Source organism: Haliotis asinina, chromosome 10 (genome assembly GCF_037392515.1).
Source record: "Haliotis asinina isolate JCU_RB_2024 chromosome 10, JCU_Hal_asi_v2, whole genome shotgun sequence".
NCBI classification, from domain to species: domain Eukaryota; kingdom Metazoa; phylum Mollusca; class Gastropoda; order Lepetellida; family Haliotidae; genus Haliotis; species Haliotis asinina.
Window position 1 is genome coordinate 47,350,362 of NC_090289.1, and position 27,422 is coordinate 47,377,783.

Sequence of the window (27,422 nt, forward strand, 5' to 3'; positions counted from 1 at the left end):
AGTCAGACCTTGTACCATGTTTTGGTGCCAAGAGTCATTGACACAAACAATCCCAGAACGGGATCGGGGATCGAATAACCGATATTCTGGGACGACACACTATCTACACTACCACGAGTGAGTTGCCGTTTGCCTAACATTCTAGTCATGGTGTAAGTGTCAGTGATCACGGCACAGAACAGGGTTCCATTGTAGACATACTTGTGGTTGGTTCGAACCAGAGAATCAACCTGATTATGACGGCTCAATGTCACATCTTTTAAGATTTGGAACCAGTGTATACTGGAACAAAATGGAGACAAGCATACTACTTGTAACTCATTATCCCAGTTTTTATCTGAAAGATAAAAGGTGAGTGGGTATAGCTTTATGTCGCATTCAGCGATACTCCAGTTATATGGCGGCTGTCTGTAATTATCGATCTGAACCAGACAATCCAGTAGTCGACATCATGGGCAATGTTCTACACGTTTTGAACCAGTGACATGTGTGAACCAAGTCACAAAGCCTGACAACCCATTCCATTAGTCACCTATTACAACCTTGGCTTAAGGGAGACCAATTGTCCAGGGTTTACTGGTAATGGATGTGCTCTGTTCTGACTGCCTACAGGAAGAAGTAAGTCACTTACAACACAGCCCATACAGATAGAATAGATCTTTATTCAGGAATAAATAATGTGATATTACGTCACTAATCACCACCATGCGATCCATATTTTGAGGCAAGGCTTGTCACTATATAATTCATTACTGGTTATTCCATACTCCCTCAGAAGTAAAAAAGCCACTGGACTACTTGTCTTCAGCTGACCATTGGATTCTTGTCAATGGGCATCAAGAATTGATGTCATAGTATCCCAAAGGGAAGTAACTCTGTCCATTAAATTGCAAGGCCTTCGATGACTTACCGAAAATGATAACTGGGTAAAAAACATTTATTATTTTTAGGGCACTGGATTCCTGACACAGAACACTTTTAAACAGTCATTTTGAAAAACTTTTTCACCCAATATGTTTTTTTCAGTAATCCAGTGAACCATTTTCTTCACATGCAAGCAACTGTAAATGCATCTTTTGCAGCATATCTCTCTGTGCTTGGTCCTGTGTAACATATTCATTGGAAATAATACCACAACCATAAAACCTCCCTTATCCAAACAAGGCACGTACTGGTGATATAAGATAGAGAAAATATATGATACAGTACAAATACGTGAACCTTGTTCTCCATGGAATTAAAAAACTTTGAAAACTATATGCATAGTCAAGAAATAATCTCTCCCTTTTGAAGTAAATGACAAATCACCTTGTCAATCATTACTTTTCAGACACACCCATCTGAAATACAACCAGTCTGAAGCGAGGGCACACCTGCGACCTTTGCATCACTGACAGTCGATGTAATGGAATAAGAGTTATTACAATGATATCAATGTGTCACAATTATGCATAGTTCCTGAGATCATGCTGTGAATACAACAAATACGCATGTAACCAGCTGCCCACCATTTTCAGCAGATATTTATGTGTACAAACACTCTGAAGGTTAAAATGTAAACCATGGTTATCACCACAGTTGACATTATTCCAGTCATGTCACGGTGACCTGTAAACATTAAGTCAGGGCCAGACAGTGTCAGGACTCAACGATTTGACTATAGGCCTCACCTCATTCACATGGTGAAGGAACAAGAATTAGCTCTGAAATGAGGTGTAAAGAATAAAAAAGACGTGTTATGTATTCACCCTCACAAGTTCTTTCAAAACGAACTGATCCTTAAGAACATGAATCAACATTTCTTATGTATGAGTAGAATGAGTAAATTTAGATTGATACTACTTATAGCAATAAACCCACAATATCATGGCTAAGGACACAAGAAATGGGCTTCACACGTTGCAACCATTTGGGGAACTGAACCTGGACCTACAGTGTGATAACTGAATGCTAATGCTAGGGTAGCATTTTCCCTTTCGCTATAGAACCCTGCTGACAAGAATTACTGACCTGAGCTGTACAAAATATTATGTTATGTATTTCAAGGGCATTCATAACGCTACCTCTACCTACCTAAATTACTTAGTGGAGTGAGTGAGTGAATGTGTTGTGCTTAGTGCCACTTCCAACACTATTCTGGTAGTGTCATAATTTTAGCTTCATGTGTGAAGAAAGCCTAGGAGGATGCAGATCTTAGACGTTTACATCTTCGGTGAAACTCACAGAAAACCACGATTGTGTCCTAAGATGACACCAGCTTCTCAACAGTATTATGAATACAAAATTATCCCTTTCAACTTCAAAAAAATATCCTTTCATTCCATAATATGCAACATTGATAACACATGTTAGAGAGTCATTAGTATGCAATGTGTAGATATCCCTACAAAATATGAGTAGCATTCATATCTTTGAAATATACGAAATAAATCACCATAATCCAATGACGTTTTTCATACCAGCATGCAAAGAAATTTGAAAAACCCGTCAGCATGAACAACTACAAAGACAATATAATGAATGTAGTAAACTGCATTTAATTGCATGACAACATTTCAGTCAGTTTATGCAATGTCCCTCAATTTGAAAAGCATAAAAGGACATTGACTATACCAAGGCATCTGTCACTACCAAAACTGAATGATGCAAGTATACCCATAAAACATTTAGACTCGCCTAAAGCGCTCTCTATATGTTATGATTACAGGAACGTTACATCGAAGATGACTTTCTCCATGAAAATGGGGCAACAAATCGCTGAATTGCATGATGATAATGCATCATTTTGCTGAAAAGCATGTGCTGTTGTTTTTTTGTGTAAAGCTTGGTTATTAATACTACAATTTTTACTGAATCTCATCATTTATTGAACCTATGACAATAACTTCTTTATCATTATGAACTTGTTTTACAATACAACAGTTCATGTATAAACAATGTATTTAAACAGTAGGGAATATTTGGCAAAATCTATTTCAGAACAGCTGACTAAAGTGGCTACATTTACTCTAGAAAGGCTGAACTTTTGATAGGTAGTGTATGTGCTCAAAGACTCAAAAGGCACTCAAGAACATGTTTGTGTGAATTGACACAACATAGATGTGCAGTACCCACAGACATATGGAGGGTCCCATGTTCCCATATGCCATTTGACAGGAAAAAACGGATATTCTAAAGATATATACTGAGGGTAAAATAAAAGGGATCACATGAAAGCACAAATGTTCCCTTATATTTTTCCAGGTTTCTGCAACAGCTTTGTATCAGATAGCTTGTGAAGAAACCTTGAAAAATAATTAAGGAACACTTGTCCTTTCATGTGATCCCTTATTTATTTCCAACAGTATATGTTTTCAATATTTTGTCATTTCAGGGTATTGGGAAATTCTGAATTCAAACATATCTGAGATATTTAAATTTTAGGCAGTTTGAGACAACCCTGAGGTGGTCTTGACAAAACATATATACACTTCACAGCACATAAGCATAAAATAAAAACATTTGCGAACTTGAACTATGATGAAGGAAAGTGGTTGTTTTTTCAAGTATATCTAGGGGTCATAAACTCGTATGTTTTGCCTTATTTGCTTTCCTATTTTCTTTTTGTGTTACTGATGCCAGAATTTGGGAGCAGTGCACTTTACCAGGTGCACTTTTTCCGATTTTTTTCTGTGCTGGCAGGGCTCGAACGCTCTCAGCAGGAGTCATGGGATTCCAGACGGGTGCTAATTAGTCTAATTAGCAGACACGGTACCTCGGGACCACCACTGCGATCACAGTTAGTGCTCGTTTAATGGGTCATTACCACCCTAGCTCTGTGCATGTGCAGTAAATGACAACAAACTATTGTGGTTTGTTTCCATTTCCTGTGCATGCGCAGAGCTAGTCCCTGCCTACCCATTCATCACAGCGAAAAGCCACACCTAGCCATTGTTTTCAAGATCTCGTGCAGCCAATCCAGCGAAGTAATGATATATGATGATGTTTATCATCTGACATTTGATTCGTTGGCCCTTGTCGACTGCCTGACTACCTGCAGGGTCATACGTGACTTTACAGGAACCTGTCCCCGTTGTGGTAGCAGCAAGTTGACTAGGAAGAAAGACAGCAGCTACGGTCGAGACGAACTAGTTTGGAGATGCGGGTCAAGACCTGTAGGTAGAAAGTATCCATCTGGGAGAGGAGCTGGTTCAGCGGTTCCCACCTCACTCTTGCGCAAGTGATGAAGCACCTATACTACTGGGTGCACAAGACTCTCTCCCATGTCATCCAGTGGGAACTGAGGATCGGTTCAAACAACGTTTTGCCGAGAGATCTGCATGACTGTCATCGAGGCGGACAGTTCCCAGATCAGTGGCCCTGGAACCACAATGGAAATCAACGAGTCAAAGTTTGGTAAGAGAAAGTTCAACAGTGGGAAAAAGGTCGGAGGTGTATGGGTGCTTGGCAGCACTGAGCCAGAAAGTCGGCTGGAAGGCCTCTTTGAGCTGGGACAACTGGGTTACATGCACTTGACAGTGAATCACAGCAAGCATTTTAAGGACCCGGAAACTGGAGCGCACACCAACACTATTGAGTCAACTTGGCATGCCATGAAGAACACTGAACTTCCCAGCTCTGGAACCCAGAAAAAGGTCTATGATTCATATTTTATGGAATACATCTTCCGCCGAAAGTACTTGTCTGGTGAGAAGGACAAATACCTCGCCTTTCTGGATGTGGTGAAACATGTCTACGAGCCCACTCTGCAACGGGTGGAAGAACATCTGCAACACAAGCCTCTCGCCAAGCTTTATATCTTCACGACGTGTTTTGGCCACAGTCAGACAACACCCAAAACACGTCTGCAGTGTCCTTATGGATTGATGAGTCCTGGTGGGTAGAAACATGTTTCAAATTCACAATGGATGGATACACTCGCACCAAAGGTAAGCCAACCTTAAACTTTACTCACTAACCCTAAGAATCCAGAAGAGGGGTGCCCAAGGGTTAGGGATTCGGGGGAGGGGGGTGCCCAAGGGCTAAGCACCTAGAAGGTCTGTGCCCAAGGGCTAAGGATACAGCAGCGCAGTACAGTGAGATAGTTCAGTAGAGTTACAGAGCTTACTCACTGTAGAATGCTCATTAGCAAGCACTCAGCAGTCCCCAGGGAGCATGTGCGGTAAACTGCACCTGCATACTAACCAGTTACAAGGCACCTGCATACTAACCAGTTACAGAGCACCTGCATACTAACCAGTTACAGAGCATCTGCATACTAACTAGCTACAGAGCACATGTATACTAACTAGTCACAGAGCACCTGCATACTAACTAGTCACACAGCACCTGCATACTAACCAGTTACAGAACACCTGCATACTAACCAGTCACAGAGCACCTGCATACAAACTAGTCACATATAAACCTAAAGCGTGCTTCTCATTATATGTCAGGTCATCTCTTGACAGTATATGTATACGAGAAAACACACCTCCGAGGTTTTGGTAGACAATGTAAAACTAGAAGGGGAGGGACCCCGATGGTTTTACATTGTCTACCAAAACTGAGGAGAAGTGTTTTCTCTAACATATATACCGTCAATAATGATCACTTAATGAAGCTACATAACAATAATTGAAGCGCGCATAAAATCAATTTAATGACAGTAACTATAAGTAGATAATTTAACTCCTCCACCTTCATCGGCCTGGTGGCGTGCGGTAGAGCGTCTACCTAAGGATGAGAAAATTGCAGTTCCAATCCCACTTTGGAAAACCTTTGTATTGTAACTTTAATCTTGAATAATATTTTTCCATTGATTTCAAACACTCATGTATCATTTGAATGTTGAACTGAAGTTAGGAAAAGTAAACCCTGGGAAGAGGTCTTACTAACGAAAAGTAAACCCTGGGAAGAGGTCTTACTAACGAAAAGTAACACCTTTCCCTACAAAACAAAAAACTCAAATGCGGTTATTCTGGGTAAACGAGAGATGGCCTAATATATCTCACAGAGCACCTGCACACTAACAATTCACAGAGCATCTGCACATTAACTGGATGTATTGGCAGAGCATAGAGACACTTTAGGATTCATGTAGTCCACTTTATCCCACAAGGGAAACTTGAAGACAACATCTGATGTAAGCTTGTCTATGACTGGCTGGAGCAGTGTAAACAACAAGTGAGATCCTGTCTGTGATAGGTGGAGACCATCACAAAGCATTTCCTTCCATTCCTGCAAATGAAGAAACATTCAAAGAAAAATTACATTAAAAAACTACAATTCAATTGCCACTTGGATAAGCTGAAAAGGGAAAAAATAAGAAGCATGACAATGACAGTTGTGTTGAACATAAAAATTAATGACAGTATTTTAAACACTTAAATACTGTAAATACAGATATTAAACAATGTATGACACTGACATGATCAATTAGGATTATTTGTAAATTATGTGAAATGTACACATGCACAAAAGTTAAGCGGCACTATTTTCATAGTATCTTGATTTCACCACTGAAGATCAGAAATACAAACTATAAATGTTTATGACTGAATTAGCCTTCCCTACATTCTTTAACCTAAGATTGTCAACATATGACAAGGAAAAGGTTCAGCACGTGCAACTACATTTCCCTACCATCTGAATCTTGAAAACCAATTTTCACACACTTGGTTTCCCGGGTCTGTTGTGAGATTCTCCTTTCACTGTAGCGTTAGAAAATCAGTCGTGGTGAGGAGAAAGTTAACTACTGCTGAGAGATGGCAGGGGATAGGCATGAAAAATGCTGGCATGTCATGCAGGGTCATTACAAGTGAAAAGGGTAGTCATCGCAGCGTCATCACCTGTTTAGTTGCCTAACATAATCAACCCAATGATGTCAGTGGCAGGCATAGATCTCGTTATGATACCACTGAGTATCCAAAGCAATTCATAAAAATAGTGGGTGGCTTTTAACTTTTGTGCATGTGTATATAATGGTTGCCCGGAATTCCAGCAAAATTGAAAGTGAAATAAAATCTTTATTTTTTACATTGTAAAAACTATAAATAACTAACAGTGTAATTTAGTTTAATAGTGATGATAAGTATAGGTAAGATGTTTAACTTTAGGCTGTTGTGGTAAATAAAACATAAACACTCTGCTCTAAATAGATGTGACACTTGAGTATTCTGAAGCCGGTGGATTTATGAATCAAGTACCATATAATAACATTCTTCAGTGTTACTGCAAGTTTGCCTTTTCTAACAAATACCTCTGATTTGATCATGGCCTTGTACAGATCCACACACTGGGTACCGCAGTCAATGGCTACCTTAGCACAGTTCTTGGCATAGAGCTCTGTCAAAGTGTTGGACTTGCTCATCGGCTTATCTGGTCATGAGGAAAATGCCATGGCACACATTAGAAAGGAGTGTTTGTTTTTCACAGTCAGCTGTGTTTAGCAAAATTACTGCCAGTCTGTATTTCTGTGTTGAAAAGTCACCTTGCTGTTGAAAACATAACTCTCACTGACCTATCAAGATCAAATATTTTTAAACACCATGGAAAATTTTGAAAATAATATTTCGAATATCAACTGAAATACACTGTGTCCTTTCATGAAGGATATACTGGTCACAGTTGAATGTGCATGTCACACACATTTTATGTATGTCATATCTGACTGTATATATCAAAGCTGCATATCACAGCTGTATGTCATATATCAGTCAGTCAATGTATGTCATATATCAGTCACTGTCATCTGTGTACATCACCTTCAGCAAAGTACTCACACCTCAGTGTGATTCAGCATGCTGACAAATTGTGCGAGTTGATATTACTTAAATGTTGATTGGAGTAGTATACAGACTCACTCACTCACTCACCCACCCACCAGCTGATATCTCTTTGACAAGTAAACCCTTATCTTTTCTAACAAAAGAAAAAGGGCAATAATGTATGAGGAACCTAGCAGAAACACTCATTCTTGTGAACGTTGGGATCGCAGTTCAAATTTCAGAGGATCTTTAAAAAGATAAGCAGCAAAACATTTGCAGTAGATGAATTCATATTGCCTGAAAACACCTGGCAATTAGGGACGGCAGAATACCTTTCTTCTTGCACTCTTCTCCCCAGGCATCCTCATCACATGGTGGGGGAGTGATGAGGATGATTCTCTCCCTCTGTATGCCGATTGACTGCAAGGAAATAAGAGCTGGGTCAGCTAACAGGTAGATCAGCTGACAGGTAGGACAGCTAACAGGTGAATCAGCAGACAGGTGGATCAGCTGACAGGTAGGACACCAAACATGTGGATCAGCTAACAGATAGGACAGCTAACTTGGTGGATCAGCTGACAGGTAGGGCAGCAGACACATGGGTCCGCTAACAGGTACGACAGCTAACTGGTGGGTCAGCTGACAGGTATGACAGCAAACAGGTGGATCAGCTAACAGGTAGGGCAGGAAAGAGGTGGATCAGATAACAGGTAGGACAGCTAACAGATGGATCAGCTGACAGGTAGGACAGCTAACAGGTGGATCAGCTAACAGGTAGGACAGCTAACAGGTGGATCAGCTAACAGGTAGGACAGCAAACACGTGGATCAGCTAACAGGTAGGATAGCAAACAAGTGGATCAGTTAACAGGTAGGACAGCTAACTGGTGGATCAGCTCACATGTAGGGCAGCAAACATGTGGATCAGCTAACAGGTAGGACAGCAAACACCTGGATCAGCTAACAGGTAGGACAGCAAACACCAGGATCAGCTAACAGGTAGGACAGCTAACGGGTGGATCAGCTGACATGTAGGGCAGCAAACAGGTGGATTGACAAAACAGGTGCACAAACAAAGAAGTGGACAAGCAAACAGATGGACAGGGACGAAGAGGAACAAGAGAATGAAACTGTGATGAGTGTCTTGAATAATGATATTATTATTAAAACAAATCTGGAAATCACATCCAAAGAAACCAAAACATTTTACAGTTTCAGCTGAGTTTTCCAACATCAAACCATACTAACACATGCTCAACCCTTGCTTTACAGAAAGACACATAGAAGGGGAGATAACTACTGACCTGCAAATACTGCACCATCTCTGTCAGGTCCTCCCGATAGTCTTTGAGGGGCACATGCTGTGAGGGGTTCAGGTCTCCATCATTGGAATCATTAGCGCCAAGAAAGATGGTGACAGCAGCTACACTTGCAGCATCATCACTACCAAGGATCTGGGGCAGGACAAACTTGCACCACCTGGCATTGTAGCCAGAGAAACCACGATTTATCACATCACATTTCCTGAAAACAGGAAATCATTCCATTTCACTTGAGAAGCATCTCTGCAGACAAAGTACTTAAATCTTAAAAAGTAATAATATTACGATAATGGACATTCTAAAGGCATCTGTATCATTTACAGGGGGCATGACATAAAGCAACCAAAGAGGAATTTTATACTTTCAAGATCTTAGTATTTGGCATGTTGGTTTGTAAGGTCATAAAAGTCACTTGTAATGCCACATAAAGCACACGCATAAGACATTTCTGCTGCTGACTATATTTCAGCAAAGAGGGGCACACCAGTAATTTTGTTCTCTGCAATTTATTGTGCAGCGTTGTGAGTATGGTTTAACACTACTAGTGGTCTCCAGCTGTACCACTGTACAAGAATCTGTATTGAAAAGTTGCACTCATGAAATGAAAGAAATTGTTATCCATGACGTTTGTCAATATTACTTCTATAAAGTATTTGGTGGCAATTTGTTATTCTGTTATTAGCAACAGGGAAGGATTCTTGTATCCCTGACTCAAAATCATATGCGGTTTTGAGTTGAGTCAAGTACAGAAGTTCAACCTGCAGTCTGTGTGTGCAGTTTGTGTTGGGTAGTCTCGTGGTTAAAGTGTTCACTCGTCAAGTCTGAAGACCTGATTTTGATTCTCCACATGAGTACAAAGTGTGAAGTCCATTTCTGGTGTCCCCCGCCATGATATTGCTGGAACATTGCTAAAAGTATACTCACTCAGTATGCACTAGCCTTACCTCTGTAAATAATCTGCTAACAAAGCACCCCACTGGCCATCTTGACTGAAACTAAGCTGAAACAAAACATGCAAATAGATTTGATGCCTTTAACCTAAACAAATGGACTGTTTCCTGTCTTTACATAAATACTATCAATTTTCCTATAGAATAATGTGATTGCGATTCAAATGGTCTGGTACCGATTTTTAATTGTTACTGGATTTCCGGTCGATCTGATATCTATGCAGTGCTATCTCTCACTAACTTTGATCTCAGGGTTAAAAGTACAAACCAATATGTCATGAGCCTGATCAGGATTACATGCAATTTTTCCTACTATTAACTTATCCGGATTATGTTCTTTTTACTTTCTTAGCAACTTAGAGCTCAGAATTATGTTCCACTAACTTTCTTAGCAGTTTAGTGCTCAGGATTAGGTTCCACAAACCTTCTTAGCAACTTAGTGCTCAGGATTACGTTCTTCTTCCTTTCTTAGCAGCTTAGTGCTCAGGATTATGCTCCACTAACTTTCTTAGCAAATTAGTGATTAGGATTATGTTCCACTAACTTCCTTAGCAACATAGTGCTCAGGATTATGTTCTTACTTTCTTAGCAACTTAGTGATCAGGATTATGTTCTTCTTCCTATCTTAGCAACTTAGTGCTCAGGATTATGTCCCACTAACTTTCTTAGCAACTTAGTACTCAGGATTATGTTCCACTAACTTTCTTAACAACTTAGTGCTCAGGATTATGTTCCACTAACTTTCTTAGCAACTTAGTGATCAGGATTATGTTCTTCTTCCTTTCTTAGCACTTAGTGATCAGGATTATGTTCCACTAACTTTCTTAACAACTTAGTGATCAGGATTATGTTCCACTCACTTTCTTAGCAACTTAGTGTACATAAATATGTTCCACTCACTTTCTTAACAACTTAGTGCTCAGGATTATGTTCCACTCACTTTCTTAACAACTTAGTGCTCAGGATTATGTTCTTCTTCCTTTCTTAGCAACTTAGTGCTCATAAATATGTTCCACTCAATTTGGGAGCAATTACCTGATATTCAGCCAATAATGAGTTTAGTGATCTGGATTGTAAGAGCCTTACTTTGGATACAGGGTGCATCTTCGGGATTTTTCAGCAGCAGCACCGAGTGCAACAATGGCTTTTATAGATTTGGCTGCCCCATCAAAATTTGGGATACATGGTAAAATAATGTCACTGGTTCTATAAAGTGACAAATACTACTTTAGGAAGTTTCAAAACAAAAGTACTCAGTATCAAATGCAATGAACAGGACCTGACCCTATGATGATAAATGATGAATGATTCTGATTCATTTTCGCATTACCTGTATTCATAAATCTCAAATGTAAGACAACTGTTACATAATTAATTTATGAGAAAGTGAGACCCTGGATATTCGAACACATTTGTTTTTGTGTGCAGGATAACTGAGTATTTGGTTATATGGATTTCTGTCATCCAGGATTTGTTCTTGAAACAGTAGTGAGCATACACTTCTGGGTTCAAAACCACTTTCAAAAGATCATGGTCATTTTTGATTTGCCAATTACAATTCACTCAGTGTCATATAGGCCTATTAATCACCACCAATACCCTTCTAACTGGTCATGAATATTGATAAGCAGACTCTGTCTCGTGTCAAAACATGTGGGACACTTGCACTTCATTTCACACAATCAGCGGAAGATCAACACTTCATGCAGGTACTGGTAAACACATATAAGATGATCCACCTGACAAATGACCCCAATTTGCATACTTGTGAATGCCCCACAGAACGATCCACTTGAAACAAGAGGGAGACAGGTTGTCTGGTAAATATCGAGAAGTTCATTTTCCCTGTGCGGTTCTTGCATGAATTGTTATAGCACACTCGATTTGGGAACAGGTACATTCCCAACAAATTGAATCAACACAATATACTGAGCAAATATGTTTAGGACCACCGATCCATTTCACGAAGCAAATGACATTTTCCTGGTTTTTATTTAACAAAATTGTTGAATATCTAAAATGCTTGTCAATGCCCCAACCATCTATTTGTCTTCGTCTTAACTAAAGGTTAGCATGGAATATCAGTATCTTATGCCTGAAATTGCAGTCTTATCATTCGAAGGAATATGTGATGTTGATTTCAAGTCACGGTTAGCATGTATTGCACGTGCATAATCGTCAAGCTACCTGTAGCAGCCAAATGTACTCACCCAATTCGTTGTACCGCCTCTCGTCACAAATGTGCTTAGTGCACAGGATCATCTATGTGTCTAGCAGTAAGTGAGTCAATTTTGCGTTGATTTAGTCAGTTCGTTTGTAAAATTTATTGTCCGGAAACGGAAACCAAATATCTGTTATAGACAGTCACTTTTATAATGTAAGAGATTGTTTATTCATGAGAATTGACCAGAAGGCAAGGTTTCCGGATACTTGGTGTCCAAGTATCCGCGGTCTTACTGTACACCAAAGTTTTGCTTGCAGCAAGTCATGCAGAGAAAAAATGTTAGTACTTACTTTTATTCACTTACTTCCCAAATAAAACAGATGATGACAGTGATAAGATGTTGAAGGATTTATCGTTTACCTGCACCGTGTGCATTTTCTTACTGCAGGTAACCTGCACCAGCCCTTGCTAACATGCACCAGTGCAGGTTGTAAATAGCTAATTGCACCCTGGTTTAGATAGTTGGTTATACAAAGCAAAAGGCTACCCTGGGTAAAAAATAACAGCATAAAGTAAATTGCATTTTTTAAAAGTAAGTGAATGACTTTGGGTTAATGCTGATTTTAGCAATAGATCTATTCCAGCAATATCATGGCAGGGGACACCTGAAATGAGCTTCACACATTGTACCCATTTGGGAACTGAACCAAGATCTCCAGTGTTAAGAGTGAACACTTTAACCACAGGGCTACCCCACAGCCCCGGTCATATACAGGCATGCAATGGAAATGAAATTGAGATATACTGAACTCATTTCAGTATTCTACTCTAAATGACTGTAAACATATTCACAAGAAAATTCTAGGAAGAGCATTATTTTCTGCAGTTGGAATTTCCAGGTTCTGTTTTTTAGGTGATTGTATAGTTTATAATCCACTATTTATAGTAAATTGCTGACATAGTACGACCCTTCAGGTCTAATTATTACTTTCATAATCGTTGACTACACATCTCACATGTTCTGAGAGTGACAATAAATTATATCTCACTACTTGAAATAAGTTGCCATGAGGTTGAAATACTGTCAGCATAACATTAGATTAAAACTAGTGTACTGTAAACAATGCTACAAAAATGGTTATTACCTTGTATTTTCTCATCTCAACTATCATCAAAAGGCTGATATAAAATATTAACTAAGGCAACAACTACCTAGTTGAGATTTCAAGCTTTAATGATATCACTGATCCAGTACCAACGTTTACGGAGAAGAAATTTCTAAAAACTACCACTTTCTTATTTTTACTAAGTCCAAACAATAATAAGAAGCAGACTTTAATTATGCAATTGCCTTGCACCCAGGTCAGAACTGAACAGTAGGATAGATTAGTAATTTAAATCATAACCTGAAATCAAGTCTGCGTTATTGAGGCCTCGAAAATGTGTAGTGCATCAATTATTTTGTGTGAGATGTGTAGGCTCTATATAACACAATAATCCTGTGCACCCGGTATACGAGTGTATGCACTTCCCAATCACATACTGCAAGCGCTGCATCAACAACATAGATGGTAACACAGAGAAGCTTGTTCATAACGTCATTAAATACTTCTGTTTTGAAAGAGACAGAGGGAAACCATTTATTAGTTATGACAGGGTGTACTATAGGGCCAGTTGTGCACTGGGGTTGTCATATAGCCGGGTAGATGAGGTTGCGAAGAAATTTACAATGGGGCTTGTCTCAAAACCAATGACCAATAATAAGCCAAGTAACACAAGCTGGACAGTTTTGATAAGTGTTATTTGATGAGCTGCCCTGAAGTTGTATGAATGGAAAATACCAACAACTTCTGCAAATACGAGAGGAAATAAAAGACACCATAAACATGTCACATCCAACGTTAGCTGTAGATATGGGGTTCAAATATACAAAATGCGGGGATGATAGACATGTCTTCACAGAAAAATATTCCATGGTCTCCATGCGTCCAACACTCAACTGACATATGTGGCTAACATCAGATTAAGTACCTGCACTGCCGTCAGGAAAGGGCAAGCGTTTGGTCATTCTTCACGCAGTCACCTCTGACAAGGGTTTGATAGAGGGTCTGAGGCAAAGCGCACAGACAGGTATTATCACCATGAAATGAATGGTGAGGTATTCTTGGACTGGTTTGAACACCAACTGTTGCCATAAGTAGCCTTAAAGCACATATGCAGGAATATCTTACTTCCTGTAATGTGCCTTACAAACAATCAGAAACCATGGTGCAGTTGTTACAGCACATAAAGCAAAACAAATAACCATTCCAGTAAATCAGCGATGACTTGGATTTTCAACATGGTCACTTTTCCCTAAGTTCACCAGTCAAGCACTGTGAGCTCAACACCATCAAGCTCATCTGGGCTAATTGCAAAGGGTTCATATCCAGAAACAACGTGATGTTCAAACTATCTGATGAAAAGGACCTGGTTTATGCCTCCTTTGCTAGAATTACTCCGGACGTGTGACAAAAGGCTGAAGGTCATGTGCTGAAAATCAAAGAGGACTATTGCAGATCAGACTGTGTTGATTATAACAAAATTGCACCCGTCATCATCCATTTGGATGATTCAGCTGATGATGACACTTAGCATTCCAAGTCAACACTACATCTGAAGTCGTCACTATAATGTAGTTTGACCAGCACACTGTGATACGTGAACACGTGTTCTTTTCCTGTCATTAATCAATAAGTCAATTTAATATATACCAGCACAACACAAAACAATGGAAACACATATAATTCAAAGCTAAACAAAGCATTACATTTTGACACTGCTACACTTATCTATAACATGCACTGTCATGAGTATAACACTCTTATACAGTTCACTATGCATTCAGACTATCATCTCCTGAAATTATTTATTTGCGCGGGACGTTTGGTATTCTCGTATCATCAGCAGCTACCTTATGAGATGACCCCTTCCCATGCAATGCATGCAAATCTGTGTGATTCAGGTCATATTATGGTCTGTTTCATACAACTGTGTACATTGCTGATTTTTTCTAAGTTTTCCAATTTTTTAAGGGTAAACCAGGACTTATCTGATAACAATCTCCCACACAAATGTTGGTCAAGCTAGGTAAGGCTTGGTTTATGTGATGTATGGTTTGAAACACTTTCCTATATATATTATCATAGACTGAGTGCCCCAAACCATTTTTGTAGCGTTGTTTACATTACTTTAACTACTTTAGATAGCTTTAAGAGTCCATGAACATGGAGATACTGATACAGTCATACATTGTGTAAATATTTCCCTTTTTCGAAACATTTCATCTAAGAGCAAAAAAACATGCATCAAACTGACAAAAACATAATACCAAAGGACACATTCTTCAAAAGAAAGGTGGTGGTTTAGCCTAATGGTTAAAGCATTCACTTGTCATGCTAAGGATCTGGGTTCAAATCCCCAAATGGGTACAATGTATGGAGCCCATTTCTGGTGTCTCCCATCATGACATTGCTGGAATATTGCTATAAGTTGTGTAAAACCATACTCACTTTCGATAGAAGTAGTGCATGAAATTGGCTTTAGAGAGAGTCCTGGAGCTGTAGGGAGCTTTAAAGGAGGTCACAGAGGGGTCACGTAAACAGTTTGAGAGTGTGTGGTCGTGGTTATCTCCTCATCACTGTTTTCATCAGTCCATTGTTCTCATTTTTTCATCATTGCCATAGTTTCTATGCCTACCACAACTTGGGGATACAGATTGTTTGCTTATCTCCACTAGATTTATTGCATTCTTATAACTGGACAACAATCCAAATTATTTTTAATACGATTGTGTTTCCTCAAGTTTCTTATCTATGCTGTGTCATGCACCATGTCAAATAACAGGCCCTAGTTTGTGACACGGTGATTTGATCTTAGTCAAACAATGCATAATAGGTACTTACAACAGTCTGATTACTTGTTGTAAGGCCTTGTGTCACTTTAAGGTCTGTCTTAACCTAGAGGTTCATGATATATGGGCTAGTGTCTTGGAATAAACACATATCTACACGTCATCTGGAAACGACATCCTGGAAAAGTGGTTCCCTTGCATTACCTCCAGATTGTGTGAGTAGAAAAAGCATATTTCTCTGTGTCTGCGTTCACGGATGGGTGTATACATGCATGGGGAGGCTGTGTGTTTGTGCATGTGGGAATGCTTGCATTAGAGGAGCCCATTGTGTGTGTGCATGCATGCATGCTCAGTTGGGGGTTTCTATCTCTGTATGCATGTATGTGTATGTGCACAGTAGGACTGGGATGGGTAACCCAGAAACCCGGGACTGGCATGTAGAGTTAGACTCAGATACCCATCTCAATACCCAGACCTGTTGTGATTGTTATGATAGGGATCTCGGGTCCAAGTGAGGGTACCAGTGAAATCCCTTATCTAACTGGCGTGCTGGTTTGCTTGGGGGAATTAACTCAGCAAAGAGTCCGAAGTCACAAGAAGCTAATTACAATTTTATTTACAAGAGATGGAGTAACAAGGGTGGCCACAGAGAGTCGGTACAACTCTCTGGGCTGAGGGCTAGAGCTGACCTGTGTTGGGAGTCTAAACCCTACTACTGGACAAATGAAGTTGGAGACTATTTAACTACAATTCAAACAATACAAAGATTCTGATTTGCTGACAAAAATGGGTGTAACCTACAATAGCCAATGGAATAAACAAAATGGGGTGTGTCTTACCATTACAACTTCAGTGACCAGACAGGGGGAGTACTTAATCTTTTAATCCTATTCTAAGTGGCATTAATCTTGTTGGCACATTTACTGGATGCTTGATTGCTTACTCTGGGCTAGATCTTTAACAACCCTTTACTGGTGTTAGCATAATGTTATTTTACTGTAGGTGATGGCATGTTTACCTCTTCAAAGCAGTTTATTAACCCGTCTAGACATAACCCTTGTTTTAGTGAATGGTTTGTCTTACAGTGTTCTGATTACCTCAGGCTAGGATTCTAACTGTGAAATTGTGTGGTCATTACTTATACCTTTTTCAATGGAATGTCTGTGAGATAAGCTTTACTACTTTTGAGAGGAGTCTTGTCTAAGCTTTTACTGATACATGATGAAACTAATATTCTATATTCATATTTTCCTCATATTTGAATGCTAATATATTGCTTGTACTGGTTACAATTAATAAAGTATTTTTGGTATGAATTATCATTTCATGATAACTTCCCCTCTGTCTGAAAAAGTTTGGTCCCCAAACTTGTACAAAAGAAAATATGGACAGTGGTAAAAATTTAGTTGATGGACAGTTGCATCATAATGTTAGAATAGTAAATGATAGTTAAATATATTATTGTCTCTCTCTGATATAGGGGCACAGGTTCTTTTTGCTGTCGTCAGGGTGTCAGGATGTGGAATCTGGCTTGTCTTGGCTAGGTGTGCTGGTTCTTGATGTTTCCAGGAGGCCTTGTGATGGTTCCACATCCTAATTTTGGGAGTTGACTTGTCCATTATCCCATGCAGACAGATGATTTGTATGAAAAATACAAAACAAATGAGAGTTAGTTAGTGGCAACGATATACATGTAACTTATTTTGATTTGTGTAGAATATGTACATAAGGATATTTTGCCCTGAAAATAAATTGTCTATTGGTAAAATGTGACATATGTATTAAAGTAAAAACCTGGAATATCAAGCATGGGCAATGTAATTGAGGAAGTACTTTTCTCCTGTTAGGAGAGAAATGTTAGGTATAAGTAAACATATATACATGTGCTTGTGCATATAACAAGTGCATGTGTTCATTGAGCTCATACAAGTACATTTCATTTAGAACCATTTGTTATGTACTAATTTGGACACCTTTAATTTGGTTAGACAAACAGTCTGTCTGTCTGTAATTTGTTTAGTGATTTTTATTTAGTTTTATTTTAATTCGTTTGATTTTGGCTTTTGTTTACTTTGATTAATTTTACTTCCCTTGCTTTTTGGTTCATTTAGCATCAGTGCAAGCTGTACATTTGGCTGATTTTCGGTTCAATTTAGTTCCGTTTGTTCACTCTGGGTTTTTTTTGTTTTTTTGTTTGTTTGTTTTTGTTTTTTTTCACGTTGTTTTAAGGCTTGTCCACTACAGTATGGCGTAATTCGCTCTCGTTTTGCGATAAGTTTGTTTCTTTTCAGTACAGTGTACTTCGTTTTCGTTTCGCGATAGGTTTGTTTCGTTTCAGTACGGTGTACTTCGATTTCGTTTCGCGATAGGTTTGTTTCGTTTCAGTACAGTGTACTTCGTTTTCGTTTCGCGATAGGTTTGTTTCATTTCAGTACTGTGTACTTTGTTTTCGTTTCGCGATAGGTTTGTTTCATTCCATTACTTCAGTACGGTCTATTTCACTTTTGAGATTGGTTGATCAGATCAATGCTCAAAATTTTGTTGTGATGCAAAATAACTCAGGTGATCAGGCTGATGTCATTTGTTCACAACTAGTGTTTTCAGGTAACACCGTGTGAAACGACTCGACATGAATATACCTACCTGGAGGTTAACAGTAATAACCGTTCATTAAGAAGATCTTGTATCTTTTGTAGGTATATTGCGACCTGGACATCACAGGTATGTAAGGGGAGCACAAATTCGTATGGGCACATCTTTTGTTGAAAAGACGTGGCTGGTACACGGTATCCAAATCTGATTTTGTTGAAAGGAAATGTCATACGTTTGGATTCATAGATTGGAGATGCATCTGTTTGTACCATACTTACAGGATTGTCAGAGTCCAAATATGAATAGAAGTCCATCCAGCTTTCATTGATGTAGTCCTGTATGAGATCGGGAGGAACGGATTCAAAATAAGTTGTCGTGATATGATAAGGATCATCTTTTGGAGTGTTATACGCAGCTGTGACATAGCAGTCTCCTTGAATTATTTCTATGCCCAGAACTTTCACAAGGAATTTATTGATTTTTCGTAGATGTCTTGGTACTATTGGGTATGGTTTAACATCCAATTTAGTGTCTGCATTCGTCGATTTCTGTTTGGAATTCTTTGATAGAGCAATAACTGTTTGAATGTTTTGCGCAGATTCTTTTTGGTCGAAGAACTTGTGATTTTTCAGTGGCCGTTTTCGTCGTTTTCCTGACATGTTTTTCTTTACGTGAAATTCTCTTCGAATTGTGTCTGGAATGCTGCTGCCATATTCCCATGTATTTCCTCTTTCTGGATCCTTCCATTTCACCCTATAGTAGATTTTGTTGTTTGCTCTCTTGGAAGTAAGCAGTGAATGAATGTCATCAGGATTGAAAATCTTGTTTCCTTTGCTTGACATTGGTTGTTGGCTTGGTTGTTCAACTGGACTTGATTCTGACTGTGGCCTTGATTTAGGCTGATGATGTTTCCTGTTTACACCTCGTTTTCCCTTGTTTGCATTTCCTTTCTCCTTGGTGGATTTACTTGTGCCTGGTTTGTTCTGCTCCTGGTTTGGAACTGTTGTACTAGGTCCTGCTGTGCTTTCCGGTATGCCTGTCTTCTTTTTGGTTCTAGACCTCCGATTGCCTGCCTTAGTTTTAGAATTGAGTTCTGTACCTGTGTTTGGTTGATCATTGGTTGAACGTGTTGACTGGGAATCCTTGCTGTTGAGCTGTGGGTTGTTGACTTGTCCCTCGTTGTCATCTATCACATTTGAATCCATATTATTGTTGTTGTTCAGGTATGGTTCTGGTGGATACTGTGGTCGATCAGCTGGATCGAAATATGGCTTCAAACGATTGGCATGGACCAGTGGTTTGTGTAATTTGTCGTCAGAACTTCGGCGCAGTTTGTACGTGAAATTTGGACCTACATGAACAATGTAATAACTGCCATACCACTTTTTGGTTAATTTGTTGCAAAGGCCTTTTTCTACTTTTTGACAGTATAGCCAAACTCTTTGACCGGGGGAGAAATCTGGTTCTTTAGCCTTACGATTATATTGTTCCGAATACACCTCCTTTGCTCGAGCTGTGTTTTCTGCTGCAATTGTCCTTGTAATTTCTAGCTCCTCAAGCAAGTTTGAAAGATAACTTTTGTTGTTGTGGCCTAAATTTTCCTTTGGAATTAACGATACATCTTGTGGAGCTCTCATTTCTCGGCCAAAAAGCATAACAAAAGGGGACTTTTGAGTGGATGAATTTGGAGCCATCCGATAGGCCATCATAATGCCTGGAAGAAACCGGGGCCAATCATTTTGAGTTTTGTTACAATAGGCTCTTAGTGACTGATTGATGTAGGAATTGAGCCTCTCTACACAGCTATTTGTTTGGGGATGGTATGGGCTAGTATGAGTGAATTTGATAGCCAAAAGTTCACAAATAGCTTTGATCAATTTCGACATGAAGTTCTGACCTCTGTCTGAAATTAAGGTCCTTGGAGCGCCATACCGACAAAATATTTCTCTCACGAGAACATCTGCTACCTCTGTGGCTTCTTGTGTTCTAAGGGGAAAGGCTTCACACCATCTTGATGCTGCATCAGTGACGACCAGAATGAACTTGTACTTGTCTGGTGTAGTTGGCAAGGGACCAAGGATGTCAACATGCCATCGGGTGAAGACTTCTTCTACAGGTAGTGGACGTAGGGGTGCCTTCTTGCTGTGATAGTGCCTCTTGGTTTGTTGACATACCTCACATGTCTGGACATATGTAGCGATATCGCTGTACATCTTGGGCCAGTAGTATTTTGGTCTCATGGTGTTGTGCATCCTTTCCTTCCCATGGTGACAACCGCCAAACTCAGAATCGTGGTAGGATCTCAGGACCTGGTTCCTGAGAGTTCTTGGAACTGCCAGCTGTTTAATAAACTTTTCTGCATGACCCTTCTGTCTCTGTGGGACAAATCTATAAAGTATTCCATCATCAATTTCAAAGGTAGTGGCTTCAAGTAGAATCTTTTGGCGATCTTTTTCATCTTCTGGAAGGACGTCATCTTCTTTGTAGTCAAAAATCTGTGTGAAATCTGGACAGATCCTTTGTAGGTGACGTAAGTTGGGATGAGAATTAATATTTGCCTCGATCATTGTAGCTTGTGTGACATCATCACTGGTGGCATGTAATGCTGCAACAACGTTTGCCGGTACCGTTTGGTAGTCCTCCTCGTACTCGAAGGTGACAGACCAATGAGATGTCTTTGATTCAGAATCCACGTGATTAATACTTACTATGCTATCATTTTCAGTCTGAGTGGATTGGGTGACCTGTGAGGATAAATGTGGGCTTGCCAACGTTGTGGTATTGCTTCTTTGCCCAAGTGAAGTTGCTGTAAAGACTGTTTTCTCGGCATCTTCTTCTGTTTGATTCTGGCAGTTAATGTTGTGCTCATATTCCCTGCGTGAAAGTGCATCGGCATTTGCGTTAGCTTTGCCGCTGCGATGAGCAATATCGAAAGTATAGGTAGATAGTTCTAGCGACCATCGACCTAACCTACCTGTGGCATCCTTGATGGATTTGAGCCATTTCAAAGCGATGTGGTCTGTGTAGACAGTGAATTTGGAATTTGCAAGGTATGGACGAAATGATCTGATGGCTTCAACCAGAGCTAGGCCTTCTTTTTCCGTAATGCTCCAGTTCTTCTCGCTGCCATGAAGAGCTCTTCCGCCAAAAGCTATTGGATGCTCATTATTCTTTTCATCTTTTTGACTTAATACAAACCCTATGCTCATATCACTGGCATCAGTTGCGAGGAAAAATTCTTTGTCAAAGTCTGGATAAGCTAGAACAGGTGTGTTACACATAGCATGTTTGAGTGTGTTAAATGCCTGATCACACTCGAGAGACCACTGGAATTTTGGTTTCTTCCCAGTTTCTGCCTCTGAATGCTTCTTTAACAATGCATTCAGTGGCAATGCTATTTTAGCATAATCTTTCACATACTTTCTGTAAAAGTTTGTGAGGCCTAAAAACGAACGAACCTGTTTTTGTGATTTGGGTACTGGGAAGGACTTAATTGCTTCGACCTTTTTGTCATCAACTTGGACACCTCCACATGATAAGACATGACCGAGAAATGAAACCTTGTCTGTTGCAAAATTGCATTTTGATGGCTTCAGTGTTAAATTTGCCTGTTTGAGATAGTAGAAGACTTGCTCCAAATGTTGGAGATGTTCCTCAAAGTTTTTGCTGTAAATTATCAAATCATCAATGTAAATCAGTGCTACTTTAAAAAGCAATTTCCTAAGCACTTTGCTCATGAGTTGCTGAAAACAAAGTGGAGAATTAGACAAACCCTGCGGCAAACGTTTGAATTGATAGAGGCCTTGATGGGTGACAAAAGCAGTTTTATGCTTAGAATCTTCGTGTAATGGCACTTGGAAAAAGCCATTGGCAAGATCTAAAGTGGAGAAAATTGTAGCTTGGCCATTGCCGATGTGATCAACAACATCGTCAAAAACAGGGAGTGGCCATGACATTGGTAAGGTGACAGAGTTCAACTTTCTGTAGTCACAAACAAATCTGTATGAGCCGTCACGCTTTTTAACTAAGATGATGGGGGCTGAATACATTGAAGTGGATTCCTCAATTAAATCATATTTGAGAAAATCTTCTACCAGTTCTTCAGTGACTCTCTGGAGATGGGGCGATTGCCTGTAAGGCCTACACTTAACAGGGGGATGGTTGCCCGTGTCAATGACATGCTCATGCATGTCAGTCTTGCCTAAATCTGCAAGGCTTGTGGAAAACATGTCTCTATTTTGTCCTAAAAACCTGAGTAGTCTTTGTTGCTGGTCAGGCGTCAGTTGTGTCTTGGTCAGATCAAACCCTAAATCTTGAGCAACTTTGACATAATCCCTAGAGTCATTGTCAGTCTTCTTATTGTCAGCGCTAACTATACTTACAAATGGCTGGTCACCATCAATTTCAAAGATAGAGTGTCTGTTAATGTAACTAAATTTCCCTACGACTGTGCCTTTGTCTAAAACTTTTTCTTCTTGGGAAGGATTCATTAGCCTAAATGTAGCAGTTTTCTTGTGTGCTTTCGAGAGGGTCCTACCACCTGCTACTTCAGAATGAGCAGTGAGGGAGGCAATTGGTTCAATGAGAACGAGGGAATGATCTTTTGCCTCAGACAGTCTTACCTTGAAATGAATTTCACTCTGAGGAGGGATATAAATTTGGTCTATTGTTTTTGCTAATCCACTAATTTCTTGATCTTGATTGGTAATGAAGTTAATATACTGCCTATCTGAAGTGCTGTTGCCTATTATGAGGGAATGGCAGCTATAATCTATGACTGCATCGTTGTCATTGAGGAAGTTTTCACCCAGCAGGACTGACTGTGGTAATGAGGGCAGGACATGGAATTTTTGTGAAAATTCCTGATCTTCAATGACAAAATCTAACACAACTGAACCCAACACTTTGTGCAATTCACCGCCAACACCCTGAATGTGTGGAAAGGATGAGTTTCCAAGTACAGGGTTGTTGAAAGCTTTGTTTAGAAAAGCAGATGAAATGCAACAAATGGATGCCCCTGTATCTATTAAACAAGTTGTTGTTTCAGTGCCAAATGTTACCTGAATTACACTCTTGGCAAGGGGCGTAACTAAGGACACAGTAGGAATTTCACTTCCAAAGTTACTTTCCAGCCCAAACTCCATATTTGCCATGACACCTGATAGTATGTACCGTACTATAATGAAGAAAGACAAGAAATCAACAATGTAAACTTGTACTTACAATTTTTTATGACTTTTTCTTCCTTGCTTGGTGTCTTTACAAGAGTTGGTGGTCCTTAATCCAGTGCTGAGATCAGAGGTGGATGCAGTCGCTTGTTATTCCATATGTTCTTGTAGCTGGTTGTAGTTAGTTCCTGGGCTCCGAGGTTCCGAAAATCGTTGATTCTCCGCCAACTGTTATGATAGGGATCTCGGGTCCAAGTGAGGGTACCAGTGAAATCCCTTATCTAACTGGCGTGCTGGTTTGCTTGGGGGAATTAACTCAGCAAAGAGTCCGAAGTCACAAGAAGCTAATTACAATTTTATTTACAAGAGATGGAGTAACAAGGGTGGCCACAGAGAGTCGGTACAACTCTCTGGGCTGAGGGCTAGAGCTGACCTGTGTTGGGAGTCTAAACCCTACTACTGGACAAATGAAGTTGGAGACTATTTAACTACAATTCAAACAATACAAAGATTCTGATTTGCTGACAAAAATGGGTGTAACCTACAATAGCCAATGGAATAAACAAAATGGGGTGTGTCTTACCATTACAACTTCAGTGACCAGACAGGGGGAGTACTTAATCTTTTAATCCTATTCTAAGTGGCATTAATCTTGTTGGCACATTTACTGGATGCTTGATTGCTTACTCTGGGCTAGATCTTTAACAACCCTTAACTGGTGTTTGCATAATGTTATTTTACTGTAGGTGATGGCATGTTTACCTCTTCAAAGCAGTTTATTAACCCGTCTAGACATAACCCTTGTTTTAGTGAATGGTTTGTCTTACAGTGTTCTGATTACCTCAGGCTAGGATTCTAACTGTGAAATTGTGTGGTCATTACTTATACCTTTTTCAATGGAATGTCTGTGAGATAAGCTTTACTACTTTTGAGAGGAGTCTTGTCTAAGCTTTTACTGATACATGATGAAACTAATATTCTATATTCATATTTTCCTCATATTTGAATGCTAATATATTGCTTGTACTGGTTACAATTAATAAAGTATTTTTGGTATGAATTATCATTTCATGATATGATCATGAAACTAACAGACTAAACAATTTTATACGTTATTCTTTCATGATTACAAGGCTGTATTGTCTTTGAAGACTTAGACATAATTTACAGTCACATGTTTTGAACATAAAACATGGTTCTGACACTGAAAAACCTTAAATGTTAGCCTTTGAGCTGAAGAATATATTGCCATTTCTTGTAAATTTGATGTAATGAATTAACATAACAGGTATCCAGGTAGGGTAGGGTAACTGAGCTGGGGTATTCGGGTAGAAAATTTGGACCCATCCTAGGATTTACCTTCAGTCCTATATTTGAGGGTCTCTGGGACTCATACTCTTAATTTTCACCCAAGTCTAAGGTAACCTTAGTGCAATGTTAAACAATGGGGAGTTGCCTTGTCAAAGGAACCCTTGGACCACAAAATAAGGGTCACAGACACATAAACATTATTATTAATACTATATGTTATACTATTGTTGCTATTCAGTCACTATTACTGTATTGTGTATCATGATCATCACAGTAATTACACAGCAAATGATATCATAATCCAGCTAGTAGAAGACTCAGTGATAACTTATTGTTTCTTGAGCAAAATATCAAAAAGAGGCATTTGGACTTTTTCTGCATCCCTGTTAACATGCTAGTCTATTTCATTGCGTTCTTTGTCAATTTTTATGCAGATAGTACACAGGAATTAGTGTCCTGTAATTAAAGCCCTGAATTCCATCTTGGTGATTCTATGCACATGAGTGACTGACGAGAGGGAGGGACGAGCTATACTGGGCGACTACGCAGTGTGACAGCTTTACCAAACTGAGGTTACTAAAATCACACTGAACATTACACCAGTGGCTTGTTATTTCTAATGAAGATATTTTCCTCTCAATTTGGTACCAAATTGTTCAAACTGATAATTTGTTGTAACAGGACAAGAATGAACGAAGGCATTCACTTAGTTTATGATCAGTCGTGCTGCAGATATGCGCATACAAAGAATTACATTAGAGATCAGGTTTTGCTTCATGCCTCCAAGTGTTTTAGTATCCTTCAATGACTATCTATAATTAATGAGCTCGGTGTGAAGTAAATTCATTGACCTGTGTTTGATGCAAAATGGCCGACACTACTGTATTATTATATTTCACATTCAACAATTCCATGCCTCCCCACTTCATGCCATACCAATATATTATTTTCTTTGAGTGAAACAAACACCCTGCATCTTGAAAGGGGTACTGATCCTGACTAAATGTGGACTAGTTGTTGCTTTCATTGGTTTCCTCGTGTATGTACCCAAATGATATACCAGAATTATTGACTGGTTCGTGACCTCTGCTGTGAAACCCACATGCGCAACTGGTAGCAATGAGTATAGATTGCTCAACAGAGAGAAATTATTTTGTACTCAGTGATATTTCCATCTTCATTATTATGATAAGAAATGAAAACATTTTGAAGTTTAACCATTTGCAAGTGTTATGACTGAAAAATAACAAAGCTGGGCTTGATATAAGAGATGTGAACCTACTTGCACTATGTGCAGTCTAAGATAAAAACCTATTTGCACCAGTCAATTCCAGATGAACTGCTTTTGCAATATGTAAAGCAAGGAATAAGCTATTGAATCATTTAGATGTTTTACTCAGAAGTGTACCCACTCAAAAATTGACATGCACCTGGCGCAAGTTTAAGACTAATAATAATATTGGATTGCACTCGTGCAAGTAAAAAAGCACTAAATCGAGTCGTGCAAAGTCAATGTACATCTTCATATTTTGTCTTATAATTCTAATTATTCTGTCATCATATTTATATGCATTTTGAAACTTGATAAAAAGTACACGATCTGCTCATACTGAAAGTGAACTTACAACTTGACTGCACCATCTAGACATTTTACAGACTGCCGATGTGAATCATATGTGTACACACACGCACTTTAGTGTGATAATACTGACATGTCTGTCCTCCCCTAGTTCAGTTAGGTAGAACAAGACGTTTAGCTAGCTGCCAAAGGGTGTGTGACCCATGCAATGAAACACATTTGAGCACATGCAAGTTGCTAATACAACGGCTTGAATGGTTAGATGGAGTTTATCAGACTAGAACAAAGCCGCAATGGTCAAAACGAGCCGACACCTGTAGACATGCAGGTGCCTGTCTGTGGTTGTTACCTGTGTAATCGAATCTCCAAACAGAAATATCTTCGGCCATGTCAACTTGTTATTCATCCTTGTAATTTTCAGCTAGATTCGCAAACTGTATAAATATCTGGTATGGTTGCAGGTATGATTAGTAATTAGAGTTACCCGCCCCTTGTTGACGTGACGTATTTTGTATGCTTTTACGGAACTTCAATCACCGTTTGCACAAAGAAAATAGTTTTGCGCTTTTGGCGTTCAGATATATTCATTTCTTTTTATATTGGGACGCACATATTTGCTTTTTCTACCTAAACAAATTTATTTCCTATATACATGTATTTGCATACCCATATAATAAGTAGCTCTGCGGACGTTTCG

The 27,422-nt window shown here is 39.2% G+C and overlaps 1 protein-coding gene across 1 annotated transcript; it reads right to left on the reverse strand.

The window, feature by feature from the left end:
* Nucleotides 1–646: 646 nt before the first annotated feature.
* LOC137299046 (isoamyl acetate-hydrolyzing esterase 1 homolog) lies at nucleotides 647–27,163 on the reverse strand. The gene is made up of 6 exons (XM_067831522.1): nucleotides 27,075–27,163; nucleotides 10,014–10,069; nucleotides 9,052–9,271; nucleotides 8,081–8,168; nucleotides 7,241–7,359; nucleotides 647–6,219 (listed from the first exon to the last, which is right to left on the reverse strand). Exons 1-6 carry the CDS (start codon nucleotides 27,129–27,131, stop codon nucleotides 6,034–6,036), a joined length of 726 nt encoding a protein of 241 aa, XP_067687623.1. The 5' UTR covers nucleotides 27,132–27,163; the 3' UTR covers nucleotides 647–6,033.
* Between the last annotated feature and the right edge of the window lie 259 nt (nucleotides 27,164–27,422).

Coding starts and splice junctions, on each gene's coding strand:
- LOC137299046 (XM_067831522.1), bottom strand. CDS start 27,131: ATGAATAACAAGTTGACATGGCCGAAGATATTTCTGTTTGGAGATTCG. Junction 8,169..9,051: donor AGATGGTGCAGTATTTGCAG/GTCAGTAGTTAT, acceptor ATTTCCTTGCAG/TCAATCGGCATACAGAGGGA. Junction 6,220..7,240: donor AGGCCATGATCAAATCAGAG/GTATTTGTTAGA, acceptor CTTCATTTGCAG/GAATGGAAGGAAATGCTTTG.